The sequence below is a fragment of the Geotrypetes seraphini genome, chromosome 12 (genome assembly GCF_902459505.1).
Source record: "Geotrypetes seraphini chromosome 12, aGeoSer1.1, whole genome shotgun sequence".
NCBI lineage: Eukaryota > Metazoa > Chordata > Amphibia > Gymnophiona > Dermophiidae > Geotrypetes > Geotrypetes seraphini.
Genome location: NC_047095.1, coordinates 16,367,472 through 16,385,627, shown reverse-complemented (window position 1 = coordinate 16,385,627; position 18,156 = coordinate 16,367,472). Strand labels below are relative to the sequence as shown.

The window sequence follows — 18,156 nt, the reverse complement described above, 5'->3', positions numbered from 1 at the left end:
AGACCATTTAGTAATTGATCCAACTGAGCTCTGTAGTTTTGTAATTTTTATTATATGTTTTCCTTAAATTCAACTACCCTTGAAGTGTTTGTTTCTCCCCTCCATTAGTAGCACAATCATAGTAGATTATTTCAGTACCCTAATATTTATTATTTCCTTATTAGAAGATTGTTTTTTCTTTATCAAAGCTGTATTCTTTGATGTATATAAAAATATTAATAAAAAAGAAAAGCAAATTTGAAAGAAGAAAGCATTAGTTTCAAAGTTGGTGGCTGAAATATAAACAACCTGTGCTATGCAGATGATGCAACGCTCATCACCAGCAGAAAAGAAGACATGCTGTATCTACTGAGAAAAGTCAAAGCCAAAAGTCATAGCATGTGATTAGAACTGAACATAAACAAAACGAAGATCATGTACACGGAAATTGATGACGATTTTGAGCCTGAAAGTAATAGAATAGAAGTCGGAAAGGATTTCAATCTCCTGGGCTCTATTGTAAAGAAAGAAGCAACTAACACACATTGATATACATGTGTACTCTGCCGAAAAAAAAAAACGTGCAAGATCTAGAGGATTAAGTTAGAGCTGAAGTATACTATTTCAGGATCACTTGTGCTACCTGGGGCATGGAACTGAAGCGCTATGGTGCTATGGTAGTAAGGGAGAGCCAAGGAACCAAAGATTGATTGTGTTATGGGAGCAGGGGATCTAAAGAGTGAAAAGGAGAGAGCCAGAGGAACAGAAGGATCAGAAAGAGGCGAGAACCATGGGAGGGGTGATAAGGGAGAAGGAGACAGAGTACCTTGATGGTAGTGGGGCAGAAAGAGGGAAGAAAGAGTGAGAATGTCTTAAAGGGGAGAGAGAGAAAAAGAGAGAGAAAGAACCTTGAGGGAAGAGAGAGAGACTTTTCAAGAAAGATAAGAGAGGAAAGTGGGCCTACAGGGGGAAAGGGAAGAGGGACAGGATGGAGGAGGGGGAGGACCTCTGTAAATATTCTGTATATTTCCTTTAGCATTTCTCTGTCTTGATTTATATGTAAAATGTTTGATAGAGTATATTCTTATTTTCTGCTTTCTGCACAGTTGAACCATAATGAGTATAATGTAATAAATATGCTGTTATGAATAAACATACTTTTAAAAATAGAACTTAATTTTTATGGAACTATTTTAGGAAAATATTTTACTTGTAAAATGATTTCTATAAATTACCTGATGAAGAAATTCATGATTCTTTATAAAATATAATTGATTCTATTTATAATTAATCAACGAGTAATAGAGCAATTTTACATTTTTTAAAAAAATTTATAAATTATTTTATAGTGTACTTAGCACTATTAAATGATTATAAATTTCAAATTTAAATCACAACTAATTTTGTTTCTCTCTCTCTTTCTTCATCTAGTCCAACAACATGTATATTTAAGACTTTGTTCTTAGGTGTTCTTAGGTTTACTTTTCAGCTAAGAAGCCCTTTTACTAAGCTGCAGTAAGAATTAGTGTGCGTTTACCACAGGTTAAAAAGGCTTACCGTGGGATGTTCTCTGATGTCCTATGGTAAATGTGCACTTTGCGCACACAGAGGGCCAGATTAGGCACCTAAATCAGCAGCTGCGTGAAAAATCGGCTGTCAATCATGCTTATGCACCGTTTAAAGAATTGCGGCTACCAGAAAACGTAGACGTCTACAATGTAGGCCAGGGTTTTACTGGCCTACATTGCAGACACCTAAGTTCTTTAGTGAATCATGCCTAAGGTCACCTGAGTCCCGCTCCACCTCCAACCTTGCCCACTTAGATGCTTCCCGATGCCTACCTTTTTAAACAAATTTTTAATCAGTTTTAAATAATGTGGTCAATTACCATATCAATTAAAGCCAATTAAAACAATTAAGTTAGGCCGCCGTTTATATAATATAGCCCACAGTGCCTTTTATTTCTAACCAATTTTTGCTTCCTTTCTGTGATAAGAAATGTTTATTGTATTTTTCCTAGCACATGGTTAGCTTCTTGTTTTGTAATATGATCTGAACTACCGTATATAATAGGAGAGCAATGGACAATCAGCATTTTTATTGTATTGTGTTTATTGTACAGGCAGTCCCCAGTTTAAGAATTCCTGCCTTAATGTCATACTCGTACTTACAAACTGGGGTCCTGCCTCTCCCTTCCTGTCCCAGTGTGCCCTTCTTCCTCCCTTCCTATCAAAACATGACCCTCCTCCTCCCTTCAGTGTCCCAATGCGCCCCTCATCGTCTTTTCCTCTGTTCAGCATTCCAAATTCATGCCTCTCGTGGGTGTTTATCTCCTCTGGCTGGCTCTCTCCTCCCAGTCACAGCTGACCTGGAAGCCTTCCCTCTGACGTAAAGAAAGACTTCTGGGTCAGACGCGAGCCACATGCAGCTTTGCAAAGTGTGACTGGGAGGAGAGAAATAGTCAAGGATGAAAACACCCATGAGAGGCATGAATTTGGGACGCTGAACGGAGGGAAAGACGATGAGGGGTTTGTTGGAACACCAAAGGGAGGAGGAGTGTCACGTTATGACAGGAAAGGAGGAAGAAGGGGCATGTTGGCACAGGAATGGAGAGGGAGTGTTGTGTTAGGACACAGAAGGAAGGGAGGGTGCACAAACTTTGTACAAAAGAGGGAGGGAGCATGAACTTGGGACACAGAATAGAGGGAGACAGGGGAGCATTAACTTGGGACATAAAGTGGAAGAATGGAGGGAGTGAGGGAAAGAGATGCTGAGGTGGGGGAATAGAAAGGAAGAATTGTTGGGCATCAGTGTCTGAGTGAGAAGGAAAGAGAGATGGAGGGAGGGAGGGCGAGGAGCATGAAAGTGGGACATAGGATGGAAGAATGGAGGGAGGGAGGAAAAGAGATGCTGAGGTGGGGGAATAGAAAGGGAGAATTGTTGGGCATCAGTGCCTGAGTGAGAAAGAAAGAGAGATGGAGGGAGGAGGGTGAGGAGCATGGAAGTGGGACATAGGATAGAAGAATGGAGGGAGGGAGGAAAAGAGATGCTGAGGTGGGGGAATAGAAAGGGAGAATTGTTAGGTATGGCTGTCTGAGTGAGAGAGGAAGAGAGATGGTGCACATGGGGAAATTAAGAAAAAATTGTTGAGCATAGGGAGGGAAAGAGAAATATTGGCAGGGTGGTGGGAGAGGCATGAGGTACAGATACATGGGGAAGAGAGATGTAAGGGATATATGTTGGATGTGGTGGTGGAGAGGGAACAGTGGAATGGATGAAGAGTGAAAGTAAGTGTAAACCTATCTTTTCTTTCTATCTAAACTACAGTAATTTATTTTGAGGACTGTTTCTTTAATGTTTAATGTCCTTTAATGTTGTTATAGACTGTGTACTGTACAGGATATGAGTTGCATACAAATTCAACTTAGGAATGGTTTAAAAAACAACTCATTCTTAACACGGGGACTACCTGTACTAGTAAAAAAATCTGAGTGGGATCCACTTAATTAACACATCTGATAAGACTCTGGACATATACCAAGTCTGCCTTTGGCTGACTTCTGCCTTGATTTTAGGAATTAACCAGATCAACCATGATTTTTCCAATTCTTGGACCTCTCATTAAAGAAATTTTAACAAGACAACTCATCTCTTTGAATTTAACTGGTTATTTTTAAGACAGATAAGGGTGTATCTGGGAAGTGCCTACAAATTAACCAAAGAGTATTAGTATTTATGTGATCCTATTAACTTTACCTAGGTTAAGACAGGAATCATCTTAATCTGATTTTAAGATTAATACTCATAATACTGTAAGATTAGAGGGAGCATGCCATTTAACTATTCCTGTTTTGTTTTGTTTTTAAAGATTCATTCTGAAGAAACTTTTTTTTTCTATAGGAATTTGGAACCAGCTTCTTTTACAAGTGGGACAAACCGCCAACACAGAAGCATTTTTAAAAAATTGTTGAAATGATACTTATTTACTAAGGCATTCAATATATATACTATTTATATAGAAAGATGCAATGTTTTTTACATGGTCAGGTTGGATGGAGTCAGATTATTGTGATACTTCTTGCCTTCTAATGTACCATTAACTCAACCGATGCATGTATGGAACCCACAGAGATCCGTATAACCAATATATACACTGTGTTTCAAAAAAGCCTGAAAACATGGCTGTTCCAAAAATTGACAAGAGCTTAATATGACCCTGATTCTGTACATATAAGACCACCTCTGTGAAGTAAAGTTTGCTAAATGTAACCAAAAATAATTCCAGATAAGAATTTAATATGACCCGATTCTACATTATCAACTACCTCTAATCTGTAACATTCGCTATCTATAACCCAAACTATTTGAAAACTATGGCCATCTTTTACTAAGCTAGACTAGAGGTTTCTGCTGTGGCCCGGGGCGCTAAATTCTCCAACGTTCATTGGAATTCTATGAGTATCAGAGCATTTAGCACTCTGGGCCACAGTAGAAACCTCTACCACGGCTTAGCAAAAGGGGTGGGGGTGGGGTGTGTTAGAAGACTTTTCTAATTTTAACCCGATATTGCATGTATATCCTAACAAATGTTGATATAACCCACCTCAACTCCACTCAGAAGAATTTGTTGGGCTATAAGACCACATATAACATACAGTGGTGCCTCGCATAACGAACGCCTCACACAACGAACGCTGCACACAACGAACTTCATGTCTTGATTCACACAACGAACTTCGTTTCACACAACGAACTTCACACAACGAACTTCGTTTCACACAACGAACTTCGTTTCACACAACGAAGTCGCCCGAGCTGCCGATGTATTGCATCCTTCCGCGCAGGCACTGCAGGCAGTCGTTAGTCACTGCGCTTAACTGCCCTCTCTCACTGTATACAGTCGTCCTTTTAAGATAAACTCAATATTTTTTTATATATCATGGCTTCTAAAAAAAGCAGGAAGGTGATTTCTGTTGAAATGAAACGGGAAATAATTAGAAGGAGTGAATGTGGGGTAAAAGAGTGTGACCTTGTCAAAGAGTTTGGCCTCAGCAAGACCACCATTTTCACCATTTTGACAAATTTATCTTTTTTTATGTCATCTTAGCATATTTTATGCTACAGAACGAATTATTTTTTTTAACATGTATTGTTATGGGAAAACGCGTTTCACATAACGAACTTTTCGCATAACAAACTTGCTCCTGGAACGAATTAAGTTCGTTGTGTGAGGCACCACTGTAATATGTTTTTAGTCTGTCACTTTGAATGATGTATGTTTGATCCAAGCAGAATATAAAGTAATAAAACCTAATTTCACTGCATATAAAACTCTATCTGCAAGTTGAAATATTTAGTGTTCCTGATTTAACTGGATACTTGGTTGAATGTAACTAGACATGATTTCTAATTACATTTAGCTGGATATTGGTCTGCTAAACACTGCATTCACCAGGTATACATTATAGTCTCAAATATTTGGCCAGTATTTTGTGGGTGGAAACACTTGTATGCTGATTTAGACACCTGGCAGAGTAAATCACATTGTGTAACAAAGATTCATGCCTGAATTCATTATGTAAATGTTTTTTTAGGATATTCAGTTTTAAAATACTGTATAAATATTTTGAGTTAAGGACAGGTGGTTTCAGAATTCATCAGAAATATAGACTTTATGTCTTGCAAATATAAAAACAGCTTGATTCAAACAAAGGCACAGTAGAAAGAGATGCCACATATATTCACATACCAAAAACACTGCTATTGATATCCCAATCAGAAAGCCTGCTATTACGTCTGACCAGTGATTTCGATATTCTGCTACTCTGTTGATCCCGGTAAGAAGTGCAAAACACATCAAACCTAAACAAAGAACGGGCTTTGCCAGTCTTGTTCCTTTGGCTTTTATCGAGTTGGTAATATACATCTAAAATGAATAAGCAAAAAAAAAAAAAAAAGAAGATAACTTACTTTAATAGGAAGTCCATTTTGGAATGAGTTAAACCTAGGCAACCATTTTCTTAGAACAAATATGGAAATATGTTAATTAATGTCATAGAAAGTAACATTTCTCATGTTGTTTCATATTGGTTTTAACCTGAAGCAATAATAAAAAACATCTTGAAATTTTGCCTTTTCATCCCTATCATCAATAGTGCACACTGTTGCATAAATAGAGCTGTAATGAGGAATTATGCATATTGCTGAGCAGTAGAGGGAACTATTGATGACATTATGCCTGAAAAGAAAAAAAACCTGTTTTAAAATACCAAATAACCCCCCCACACACACACACACACACTTTTACAAAACTCCAGAAGCGGTTTTTAGCACATGCCGGTGCAGTGAATGCTCATAAGAACTCTACGAGTGTCGGGAGCAGTGCAGAGCATTCAGTGCACCAGCCTGCACTAAAAAAAAACATTTTTGCAGTTTTGTAAAGGGGGGAACCAAAAAAAAATCCATAAACATGAAAAACTAAAGAAAATGAAACATTTAGGGCTCCTTTTATGTTTTTAACGCACGCATCGGATTAGCGCACGCTAATTGAAAAACTACCGCCTGCTCAAGGGGAGGCGGTAGCAGCTAGCGCATGTGGCAATTTAGTGCACGCTATTCCGCGCGGTAAGGCCCTAACGCGCCTTCGTAAAAGGAGCCCTTAGCCTTCAAACTTCCTAAAAAACAATATATAAGATAGTCAGAGAATTATTTTTATAACAAAAAGTAGAGTGTGTGGGGCTCATAATTGAAACGGAAATATGTCTAAAAACCCACCCAAGACAGGTCATCCAAGTGCCGATAATTGAAACATTTTTTTAGACATCTCCAGTGACATTTTAGGCTTCTGAATGCCACTAAGCACCCAGAGCTGAGAGGGGCATTTTTGGAGGAATGCTGAGGGAAGTATTTGGGCAGGACATTAGCCGACCTAGACTTACCCCTTGCGATAGCAGTTTCTAGCATGGGGAGCACACCGAATGGCCCGCGCTGCTCCCGATGCTCATAGGAACTCAATGAGCGTCGGGAGCAGCGTGGGCCAATCAGCATGGATCTCCGCGCTAAAAACTTCTATCACAGTTTCGTAAAAGGAGGTCTTAGTCGTACTGCAGGATTAATCAAAAGTTTTGCGAGGCTGCCTGGATGGAACTTATATGTTGTGACTTAGGTGATCTAAAACCAGGTCTAAGTGCTCAGAAGGTATCCAATGACCAGATAACCACTGCAGACACAAAGTACAGACACCCACACACTCCCCCAGTGACCAATGACCCTCTCACACTGCTATAAAAATCAGAATAAAAACATACATACCTGTCTCCGGAACATCAGCACTTGCTATAGGAAAGCCTAGTAGAATTGCACAAAGGTTGCTAGTTAGACAGCGGTAGGACGCCTACCGCTGCACCGCTGCCTACAATTGGGACTCCATTTATAAAATTTGGCCCAAAACGTCTACATAGTTCATTAAAAAAAAAAAAAAGACAGACATCTTGCTGTTTTGAGAATGGACATTTTCTTTGCTGGATTTCTGGATGTCTTTCCTAAAATGTCCAAACCCAGACTTAGGGGTCCTTTCTATAGGCAGATGAGGAGGCTGGCTACTGATAAGCTCTACTGTTACATGAAATAGAACACTTGACTGTAGCTGCTGAACCAATAGAAGTCTGATGAAATGACTCTACAATGACTATGGAAAGATGAAATAGTATATGAGATGAATGAAAATTTCTGTAAATTCAAAAGTGGTATTGATAATAACTAAATTGAACAGAGTGTGGCATGATTTGTATTGACTATTGACTGACTATAGCCCTCACTCGCAAATAGTATATATTAAAGCCATTTGATTTTAATGATACCAAACTATGGCTGTCATTGGGACCATCATCGCCTTTACTGTCCCAATACCTTCCTTCACTTCTTATTCTGATGTATCAATATATGTTATGCTTTAATCTTAAAAGATCGATAAGACATAAACAGACTTGTCTTTAGTTGTTATTAGGATAATTCCGCAGCAAATTTTACTTTGAGCACCGGCACTAACACTGACTTCAGTCTATGGCTGCCAAAATATATTCCAACCAGCCTTCGTAATAACAACTAAAGACAAGTCTGTTTTTATCTTATCTCCCTACAGAAAGTGAGTGAACATTACGATGTTAAACTATGGAAATGTTTTGTATTTGGGAATTACGGCTAAACCGATTGATAAGATCCAGTTACTTCAGAATACAGCTGCAAGAAATTCCAGTTTGATTCAGTAACTCCTTTTTTATTTTATTTTTTTTTTAATGAATTTGCATTGGCTGCCAGTTAGATAGCAAATAAAATTTAAAGCTGGTTGTTTGACTTTTAAGATTTTGCATGGCTTATCTCCGATTACAGTTACCATCTGTAAAAGGCATCAGGTTTAAGATGATTTTCTTGCGTGCTTTTATGTTTTTGGCAGCTCAATTTTGGAATAGTCTCCCTGTGACTATTTGGTCTCTTAATAGCTGTTATGGTTTCAGAAAAATGTTAAAAACTGCTCTTTGAAACCTGCTGATAAAAAGTCTGTTGAAATTGTTTGTTATTATTACTGTATATTCTTTTTGTACTCTGCCTTGAACCCATATTTTGGAGTTAGCAGATAAGTCCTTCATAACATAAGTCAGATCTGGAGAAATTTCTAGAGCAGTGGCTTTTACATGGTTTTGGGTTTTGTTTTGTTGTATAAATCTTTATTCATTTTAAAGCCAAAAATAAGTGCAACATATTATTTGTTTATTTTATCAACATATTATACAGTCATTTTATACTTTAACATCACTTAAATTCAAATCAATACATGCTTTTACTGGCATAGATAGAAACTCTCAAAACATTTGCCTGTCTTGCAAAGCTGTTTCACATTCAGAAATGGGAGAGTTTAAATTACAAGAATAGTGATTGCAATGTGGCAACCACAATAAACTCAACTCAGTACAAATTTGTAACACTTCAATCATGCATTACAAACAATAACTCTTGCACCCTCACATATATTTATTTTATTGCCACTCTGCCAGCATATGAGGAGAGTGGAAAAGATTTTTTAGGTAGACTTGAAGCTAGTTTCAAATTCACAAAAAACTGAAGGCAAGGGTGAGCTCTTAGTGCTCCCAGTTCTTTCTTCATGCTTGAATTCCTCTCTGATCATATCTTTGTGGTATTAATGTTCATTCTAAACTAAACTAAACTAAACTAAACCTTGGGTTTATATACCGCACCATCTCCACGAATGCGGAGCTCGGCACGGTTTACAGGAAGAAAGATGAGAGAGGAACTACAGTGGAGAGATTAAAGAGTTAGGTGTAAAGGGGGAAGGTGAGAGGCCTAAGAGGGGGGAAGTGTTACAGTTTTGAGAATAGCCAGGTTTTTAGGTGTTTGCGGAAGAGTTGGAGGGAGCTTGAGGTTTGGAGAGGGGAGGTGAGGTTATTCCAGATCTCAGTGATTCTAAAGGGGAGGGATGACCCAAGTTTGCCTACATGGGAAATACCTTTTATGGAAGGGAAGGATAGTTTAAAAATTCGATAGCACACCTTAAAAAAGGAGGCGTGTGACATATTGATTTAACATACATTAGCCTATGAAATAATGCACAATTGATTTGTGCATGTTAAAAAGTTCTAATCTTCCTAAACTTAACATCTGAAAGTAATTGAAACAAATGCCCCGAAATCTGAAAATGATCTGAAAAAGTTTGGTCTAAGCGCCTTCCTGCTTGCAGTAACGAAGACAAATCTGATTACCGTATTTTTCACTCTATAAGACACACTTTTTTCCCCCAAAAAAGTGGGTGGAAAAAAGGGTGCGTCCTATGGAGCGAATACCCAACCCCCCCATTACCTTATTTAAATTGGCGCCTGCCCCTCGCCTGCTGCCACCGCCGCTGCTACTGGTGACTCCTGCAAGTAGAGGAAGAGATGCTCTCTGCTCCTGTCGTTGCTCCTGGCAACCATAAATAAAGGGAAAAGCAAGGCGGGTGCAGCAATTGCACGCTGCCGGCCCAGAAGTCTTACCCCCAACATCAATTCTGACGTCGGACTGGCCCGGATCTTCTCTTCAATGCTGGCGCCGTGCAATTGCTGCATCCGCCTGGCCCTTCTCAGCAATTTGTTTCTTTGTAGGGAGTTAAAGGCCATTGTAGGGAGTGAATTGTTGCTGGGTCCCTGCACATCCCTCGCTCTCGGTGCCGCACTCTTGATGCTTTAGACAGGAGTCCCCCCCCCCCGCCACTGCTGCCGCTGTGTCTCACAGTGGCAGCAGCGGGAAGCAATTAAAACCAGCAAGCGGCGGGCAGGCATGGGGGGTGGAAGAGGACAGGTTGGAAGGCAGTGAGGGGAATATAGGAGGGAGGGAAGAAGGGACAATTGTTGGGCCTGAGTTGGAATAATGGAACATTGCAGAAAACGTCTAAGGCAAAACTTGGTTGTTTGAGGCTAGACCTGTTTCAATAACAAATAAGTGGCAAAAGGTAGCCAAACTGACCAAATTATCACTGGATGTATGTTACTATTTCATTATTTCAGTGGTATCCAAGATGAAAAATAAATGCTTTGGTATATGCAATAATTAGGAAAATCGGATTATTCTGTACAACTGGAACACTAATTCATGCTGAATTTTACAAAACTGCGGTTGAGGTTTCTACCATGGACTGACAAGGTAAATGCTCCAATGCTCTAAGAATTCCTATGAGTGTCTGAGCATTTACCTTGTTGGCCCATGGTGGAAACGTCTACCACAGCTTTGTAAAAGGAGCCCTCATATTTTAAACCACATTCCATAATTTAATTCCTGCAAAGGCAGAATAAAAACCTTATTTCTCTGAAACTGCTATTTCATTGTGCTTATTAATCACTTGATTTGACATTCTTCTGATAACAGAAGAGTAGTTTACAAAACTTATCTTTCTGGGTTTCCAAATGATCTTTTTTTATGTTGCCATTTGTACTCAAGAGCTTTTAACATATTTGATCAAAGATCAACACATTTACATTTCAGCATTACTAAGCTGTGTTAGCTGTTCAAAATCAGAATTAATGAACAACTACAGTGAGGCACTGTGCTAAAAAGCTAATGTGGAAGCCACAATTATAGGTGTCTCAGAGTATAGCTTCTTTGTTGACAGTTAAGGCAGAGAAGAAATGATAATGCTTTAAAAGACTCAAGTTCAAGACTCGAAAATGGAACGGAATGGTAGATAATAGGGGGAACTGAATCTTTGAAGTTAACATGGTAACATGGTGCAGTTAGTTACACCTTCAGAGATTTTCTGCCAAACTTTATTCTGTATTAACTGTATAGTTGTTCTTCTATTAAGTGCTGAGACAACTCCCAACAGTTACCTTAGAAATTTTTCACCTAATGCCCCTTAATATTTGCAGGTCATATGCATTAGTCATAAACCCTTAACACCCTGAAGCATTTGGGGATTGGTAATATAAAAATTTAAGAACATAAGAATTGCCTTACTGGGACAGATCGAAGGTTCATCAAGCCATGTTTCCAACCATGGCCAACCCAAGTCCCAAGTACCTACCTAGATCTCAAGTAGTAAAATAGATTTTATGCTGCTTATCCTAGGAATGAGCAGTGGATTTCCCCAAGCCATTTCAATAATGGCCTATGGATATCTTTGTTAGGAAATTATTCAAACCTTTCTCAAACCCTGCTAAGCTAACTGATTTCACCACATTCTCTAGCAATGAATTCCAGAGTTTAATTACATGTGTGAAGAAATATTTTTTCTGGTTTGTTTTAAAATCTACTATTTAGTAACTTTATCGCATGCCCCCTAGTCCTTGTGTTTTTGGAAAGAATAAACAAGCGACTACTTCCACTCCACTCAGTATTTTATAGACTGCTATCATATTGCCCCTGAGCCATCTCTTCACCAAGCTGAAGAGCCCTCGCCACTTTAATAATAATAATAATAATAACTTTATTTTTCTATACCGCCATAGTCAGGTGACTTCTAGGCGGTTCACACTGTAAGAAGGCTGGACATTCAGCGAATAACAAGGTCACAATACAATATAATAAGTCAACATACAATACAAGACAAAACAATACAATACAGTACGATACAATACAATGAGTGTATACAACACAGTACAATATAATACAACGAGTCTAAATATACTACAATACAATAAGTCTAAAGACAACACCATACATAAGTCTAATACAGTATCGTACAATGAGTCTAAATATAATACAATAGTGAAGAGGGGAAAGTTAACAGATTGGGGTTCAATGGGTAATGAGTAACTGAGTATTTCTTTAGAACTTCCATTTGAATTGGAGTACTATGGATAGCGAATATCTGAGTACATGAGGGGCATCTTGAGAAAGAAAGAAAGGCGTTTAGAGGGAGGGGAGTCCTAGTGCGGGAGGGGACAATTTTAGTCCGTGAATTTTTCGAATAGGGCGGTTTTGATCGATTTGCGGAATGCACTGTAAGACAGGTTGGGTTCGTTTATGTAGTTTTTCAGCCAAACTTGCTGTCTGTTCGCTTGGAACTTAAAGGTTCTATCCAGGAATGATTTGTATCTGCAGCCCGTAATCTTTGGGTATGCAAATATGTTTTTGTTTCTGGTCGCTCGTGTGGGGTTGTGTAGGATGAAGTGAGTTTGTAGGTATGAAGGTGCTAGTCCCCAGACTTGCTTGAAACAGGTGCAAGCAAATTTGAATAGTATTCGCGCTTCTATTGGAAGCCAGTGCAGCTTTTTATAGTAGGGGCTGATGTGGTCGTTTTTTCTTAGTCCGAAGATTAGTCGAACGGCGGTGTTTTGTATTAATCTCAGTTTTTTTATTGTTTTTTGTGGGATGCCCAAGTAGATGATGTTGCAGTAGTCAAGAATGTATAAGATCAGTGCCTGTACCAGCAACCTGAATGATGTTGGGTCAAAGTATTTTTTTATGGTCCTTAGTTTCCATAGCGTGTAAAAACATTTTTTCACTAGTGAGTTTGTGTGGTCGGTCATAGTTAGGTGTGTGTCTAGGGTGATACCAAGTATTTTTATGTTATTAGAAATTGGGTATTCGTGATTGTTTATTTTTATCGATGTTCTCGTAATTTTGTCATTAGGACTAGCCAGAAAGACTTTTGTTTTTTCTGCGTTTAATTTTAGTTTGAAATTGGTGGTCCATTTATCGATTTCGGTCATTACGTTTGAGAGATTGTCTACAATTTCTTTTGTGATGTCATTTAAGGGGATTAGGATGGATATGTCGTCTGCGTAAATGTAGTGTATAAAGTTTAGTTTTTGTAGGAGGTGGCCTAAGGAGGCGATATAGATGTTGAAGAGTGTGGGCGATAGGGGGGAACCTTGAGGCACGCCTGATGGGTTTTTCCATGGTTTGGAATAATTTCCATTGCTGATTACTCGGTAGGATCTGTTTGATAGAAATTCTTGGAACCATTTCTTTGCCTTTCCAGAAATTCCCATTATTTCAAGGCAAAGTAGCCTTTCCTCATAGGGATGTTGCCCCATGATCATTTTTGTTGCCCTTCTCTATACCTTTTCTAATTCCACTACTATGGTATATTTTTTTGAGATATGGCAACCACGATTGCACACAGTATTTGAGGTGTGGCCGTACCATAGAGCGATACAAGGGCATTAACAGCATTTTCATCTTTGTTTTCCATTCCTTTTCTGATAATTCCTAACATTCTATTTGCTTTCTTAGCCACCGCACGCTAAGTTGAGGGTTTCATAAAGAAGTCAAGCTTTTGTAAATAGAAGTCTAAAGAAATTAACTTTAGAGCTGCATGCCATGAATTCAATATGATAAACAACATTTTAGATATTATCAAAATAAAAAAATAAATAGCTAGCTCTAAAAAGCTTCTGAAGTTAAAATACTCTACATCTATAGGAAATTATAATAGTTTGATTCATTCTTATAACATCCAGCATCTTATTTCTATCATTTTCCTGATGGTGGCCATAGTGACATAAAAATCAAATATTCCTTCAAGTAAAATAACTGAATTTTTAGCAAGAGGGAATTCAGTTGCTATAGTAACCACCCACACTAAAAAACGAGATCATGGAAAGAAATAAAAGTATTGTTAAGAAGGCTGATTATTGTTCCCATTAAACGCATTTAAAAATCTAACAGAATATAAGAGAAAATAATAAAGGCAAAGGTATATCATGCATTTATGAATGATGCTGTTATATATATTTTTTTTTTAATTTTTTTTTTTTTTTATGAGAGAGAGCAATGTACATGCCCAGACTATGAACAGTCCTTAGTTCTATTATACAATAGTAGTTAATTACATATTTAGATAAGTAATTTTAATTTAACAGTTGTAAAGGGCACAACTGGAAGTTTCTGCATTGTTAAATCACTTAGAAATGTCAACACTTTATAAACAAAAAAATCAACTGCAAAAAGAAGAGGCGAAGACCTAGGACAGGAAAATATGGTTTGTGAAGGTCTTCAGAATGCTGGAAGACAATTATCATGGAATAAGTAGCAATCATGTAATTCAGTGTAGTTTGAAACTGAATATGGATACAGGAAATTAAGTTGGAATTAGGATTTATTGGGATTACATTTGAAGAAAGGACCAAGGTGGACTTTAAGGTTATGTCCATTCACCATTTTGGCTATATTTTTATGCTGATTTAGTAGGGTTTATAAAAGGTTTGGATAATTTCCTAAAAGAAAAGTCTATAAGCCATTATTAAGAAGGAAAAATCCACTGCTCATTTCTAGATTAAGCAACATAAAATCTATTTTTACTTTTTTGGGGATCTTGCCAGGTACTTGTGAACTTGATTAGCCACTGTTGGAAACAGGATACTGAGCTTGATGAACCTTCTTCGGTCTGTCCCAGTATGGCAATACTTATTTTCTTATCTTATATAATTTAATAAATATATTGCAGGTGGCACAGGTTACAAAAACTCCCAGTTTTCCATTTTTATGCAAACATAGACATAAACATAATCTACTTATTTCAATTTTTATTTCACTCCACAAATTCAGGTTCAGAACAGATCACCATATCTTAATTGAAGTATGAGCAAATGTTACATACTTGGGATTTAAAAAGTCTGAATCAATCACATGTAACATTGTACACACATACATGCTGTATCTATCAAAGTTAAAACCTTAGAAAATCTCATCTAAAATGTAAGAAAATGCAAATAGAAGTTCCTATGCATTTACTTTTTGGGGGGGAAAATATGGGAAAAAAATAATATAGGCATGATGGCAAATAAAGGACATGAATAAAAAAAGTATGTCTGCCTGATATTCAGCACTATTTAACTGGCCAGGAATGGCTCCTGGCCAGCTAACTAGCACTTAACATGCTAAGCGCTAATATTCAGCGTGAGATGGCTGCTGAATATTAGCATTTAGCAGATAGTTGACTATTGTCATGTGACTTATCGGTGAAATTTAAAGCCATGACATGTGATTTATCCGTGAAATTTAAAGGGCTGGCCAGCTAAAGTTAGCAGCCAAATTGGGCTGCTTCAATAGCTGGTCTATCTTTGGCCACTATAAACTTAGCTGGCCAGCACTTAATATCAACTTAGGTAGCTAAGGTTTTTTTTTTTTGTTTTTTTTACTAAGGTGTGCTAATCGATTTAGCGCATGCTAAAGATTAGCGCACATTAAATGCTAAGGTACCCATAGAATATAATGGGCGCCTTAGCATTTAGCACGTGCTAAATCAGTTTGTTTGTGCTAAATCTGTTAGCGCGCCTTAGTAAAAGGACCCCTAAGTTTATAGCAGCTAAAACTGGACCTGATATTCAATGCTAGTCACAAGAAATGGTCCAGTATTGAATATTCCACAGTCTGAATATTGGGCCCTGTGTGTCCACTTCTTACCCAAATTATGGAAAAAAATCCTTCCAACTAGCAGATCACTGGCAGAATTATTAAAGTTCAGTAAAGCGGTAAAAACCCACCTTTTCACGTAACTACCACCCATAAAGATAACTGCTAACCTTAAACCAACTTGACTAACCCCCTCTTCTATTAAACTGTGCTAGCAGTTTCTAGCGTGGGGAGCCATGCTGAACGGCCCGCGCTGCTCCCATCCTATTATCAAAGACCAAAAAATTAGCCTTGAGGATAAATCGAACTACAGACCAATAGCAAATATTCCCTTCCTAGCAAAGCTGACTGAGAAGATGGTATTTAATCAAATATCGGAATTAATTGAAAAAACCAACATCTTACATCCAAATCAAACAGGCTTTAGACAGCATCATTCTACTGAACACTCGCTGATTGGCTTGACCACTTACATACAATATTTTTTGGATCATCATCAATCGGTTCTCCTAATTTCTATTGATCTTTCAGCTGCTTTTGATACGATCGATCATCAGCTTTTGTTAGACAGACTTTAATCTATCGGCATCACAGATCAGGTCCTTTCTTGGTTTATATCATACTTTACAGATCGCACCTCTATTGTGTCCTTTAACAATTCAATGTCTGAAAGTTCTTCAACAACGCATGGTGTCCCCCAGGGGTACATTCTCTCCCCTCTTTTGTTTAATATCTTTCTTGCCCCATTGATGACCCTGTGCCAATCCATTGGTTTTAATGTATTTGCCTATGCGGATGACATTCAACTTTTAAATCCACTAGATACCAACAAATCTCTGGATACAATAACAATTAATAAGAAACTTGAACAAATACATCAATGGCTGGATACATAGATTAGCGCTTAATGTTAAAAAATCAAATGTGATGCTTTTTCCTTGGAAAGACAGCTCTAAACTTAATTTTTCCATTTCCATTATGGGTTATACCTTACAGTCAGTAAGCAACATTAAGATTCTAGGAGTTATTTTTGATTATAAATTAGCCTACCACGACCACATCAGTAGCATTATTAAATCAACTTTTTTCAGACTTTGCCAAATTCGTTCAGTTTCACAATTTCTTTGCTCAAAATCACTTAACATTTTAATCCATTCTTTGGTGATTTCTAAAATTGATTACTGCAACGCCCTATTTAAAGGAATTGCTCAAAATGAAATCAAACATTTACAGATTATTCAAAATGCCTCTATTAAACTTATATCAAAAGCCAGGAAGACTGATCACTTCACACCTCTCCTTAAGAAAGCACACTGGCTTCCGGTAGCTTACCGGATAACATATAAATTATGTTTGCTTACATTCAAATCCTTACTTTATAAAACTCCTGCTTTCATTCATAAATTATTAATTCCCTACACTTCAAATAGAATATTGAGATCAAATGAACAGTACTTACTAACGATTCCTTCTCTTAAAATTATTAATACAAGACGGCAATTTATTTTTTCTATCACAACCCCACAAACATGGAATTCGCTCCCTATCTATTTGAGGGAAGAACGCAACTTGGAAAAATTTAAGAGCAAATTAAAAAGCTTCCTTTTTAAGGATGCCTTTGATAACTAGCAAGCCAGTTCACTGGTCTGATTTCAACTCTACTGTATAGCTTCACTGAAGTATACTGACTTCTCCTCCCCTCATGTATTTCCCTTGAATGTCTTACTTACTATCAAATAACTTGTACAGTGGTACCTCGGTTTACGAGTGCACTGGTTTGCGAGTGTTTTGCAAGACGAGCAAAACATTTGAAAACTTGCTGCCTCATAAACCGAGCGTGCCTCGATTTGCGAGCGCCCCCCTGCCGCGACCTGAGGTCCCCCCAATCCACCTGAACCCTCTTCTTACTTTGATGTAGCCTCCTCACCTGCACCAGCATGTCCTGTGCTGTGCTGTGCCGGTGCCCGAAAATCTGCCTCCGGTGCTGGGCCTTGAGCATGTGCGCATGCTCAAGGCCTGAGAGTTCACGTCCAACGTGAACTCTCACGTCCAACGTGAACTCTCGGGCCTTGAGCATGCGCACATGCTCAAGGCCCAGCACCAGAGGCAAATTTTCGGTCACCGGCACAGCACATCACAGGACATGCTGGTGCAGGTGCGGAAGCTACATCAAAGTAAGAAGAGGGTTCGGGTGGGTTGGAGGGACCTCAGGTCGTGGCGGGGGGATGTCCGATGGTGGCGGGGGGATGCCCGATGGCGGAGGGGGGGTGCCGGTTCACGGGGGGGAGGGTGCCGGTTCGCAGGGGGGGGCCTTCGGGTGGAGCAATGCCAATT

The 18,156-nt window shown here is 38.4% G+C and overlaps 2 protein-coding genes across 2 annotated transcripts in view; one reads left to right on the top strand and one right to left on the bottom strand.

Annotated features, from left to right (window-relative positions):
- Positions 1–18,156, bottom strand: part of PLPPR5 (phospholipid phosphatase related 5) — a 198,065-nt gene that overhangs the window by 57,374 nt on the left and 122,535 nt on the right. The window contains exon 4 of the mRNA XM_033915361.1: positions 5,729–5,905. Within this exon, the coding sequence (XP_033771252.1) occupies positions 5,729–5,905 (177 nt within the window). The remainder of the gene's footprint in view (positions 1–5,728; positions 5,906–18,156) is intronic.
- Positions 1–18,156, top strand: part of LOC117346065 — a 191,441-nt gene that overhangs the window by 143,552 nt on the left and 29,733 nt on the right. The window lies entirely within an intron of this gene.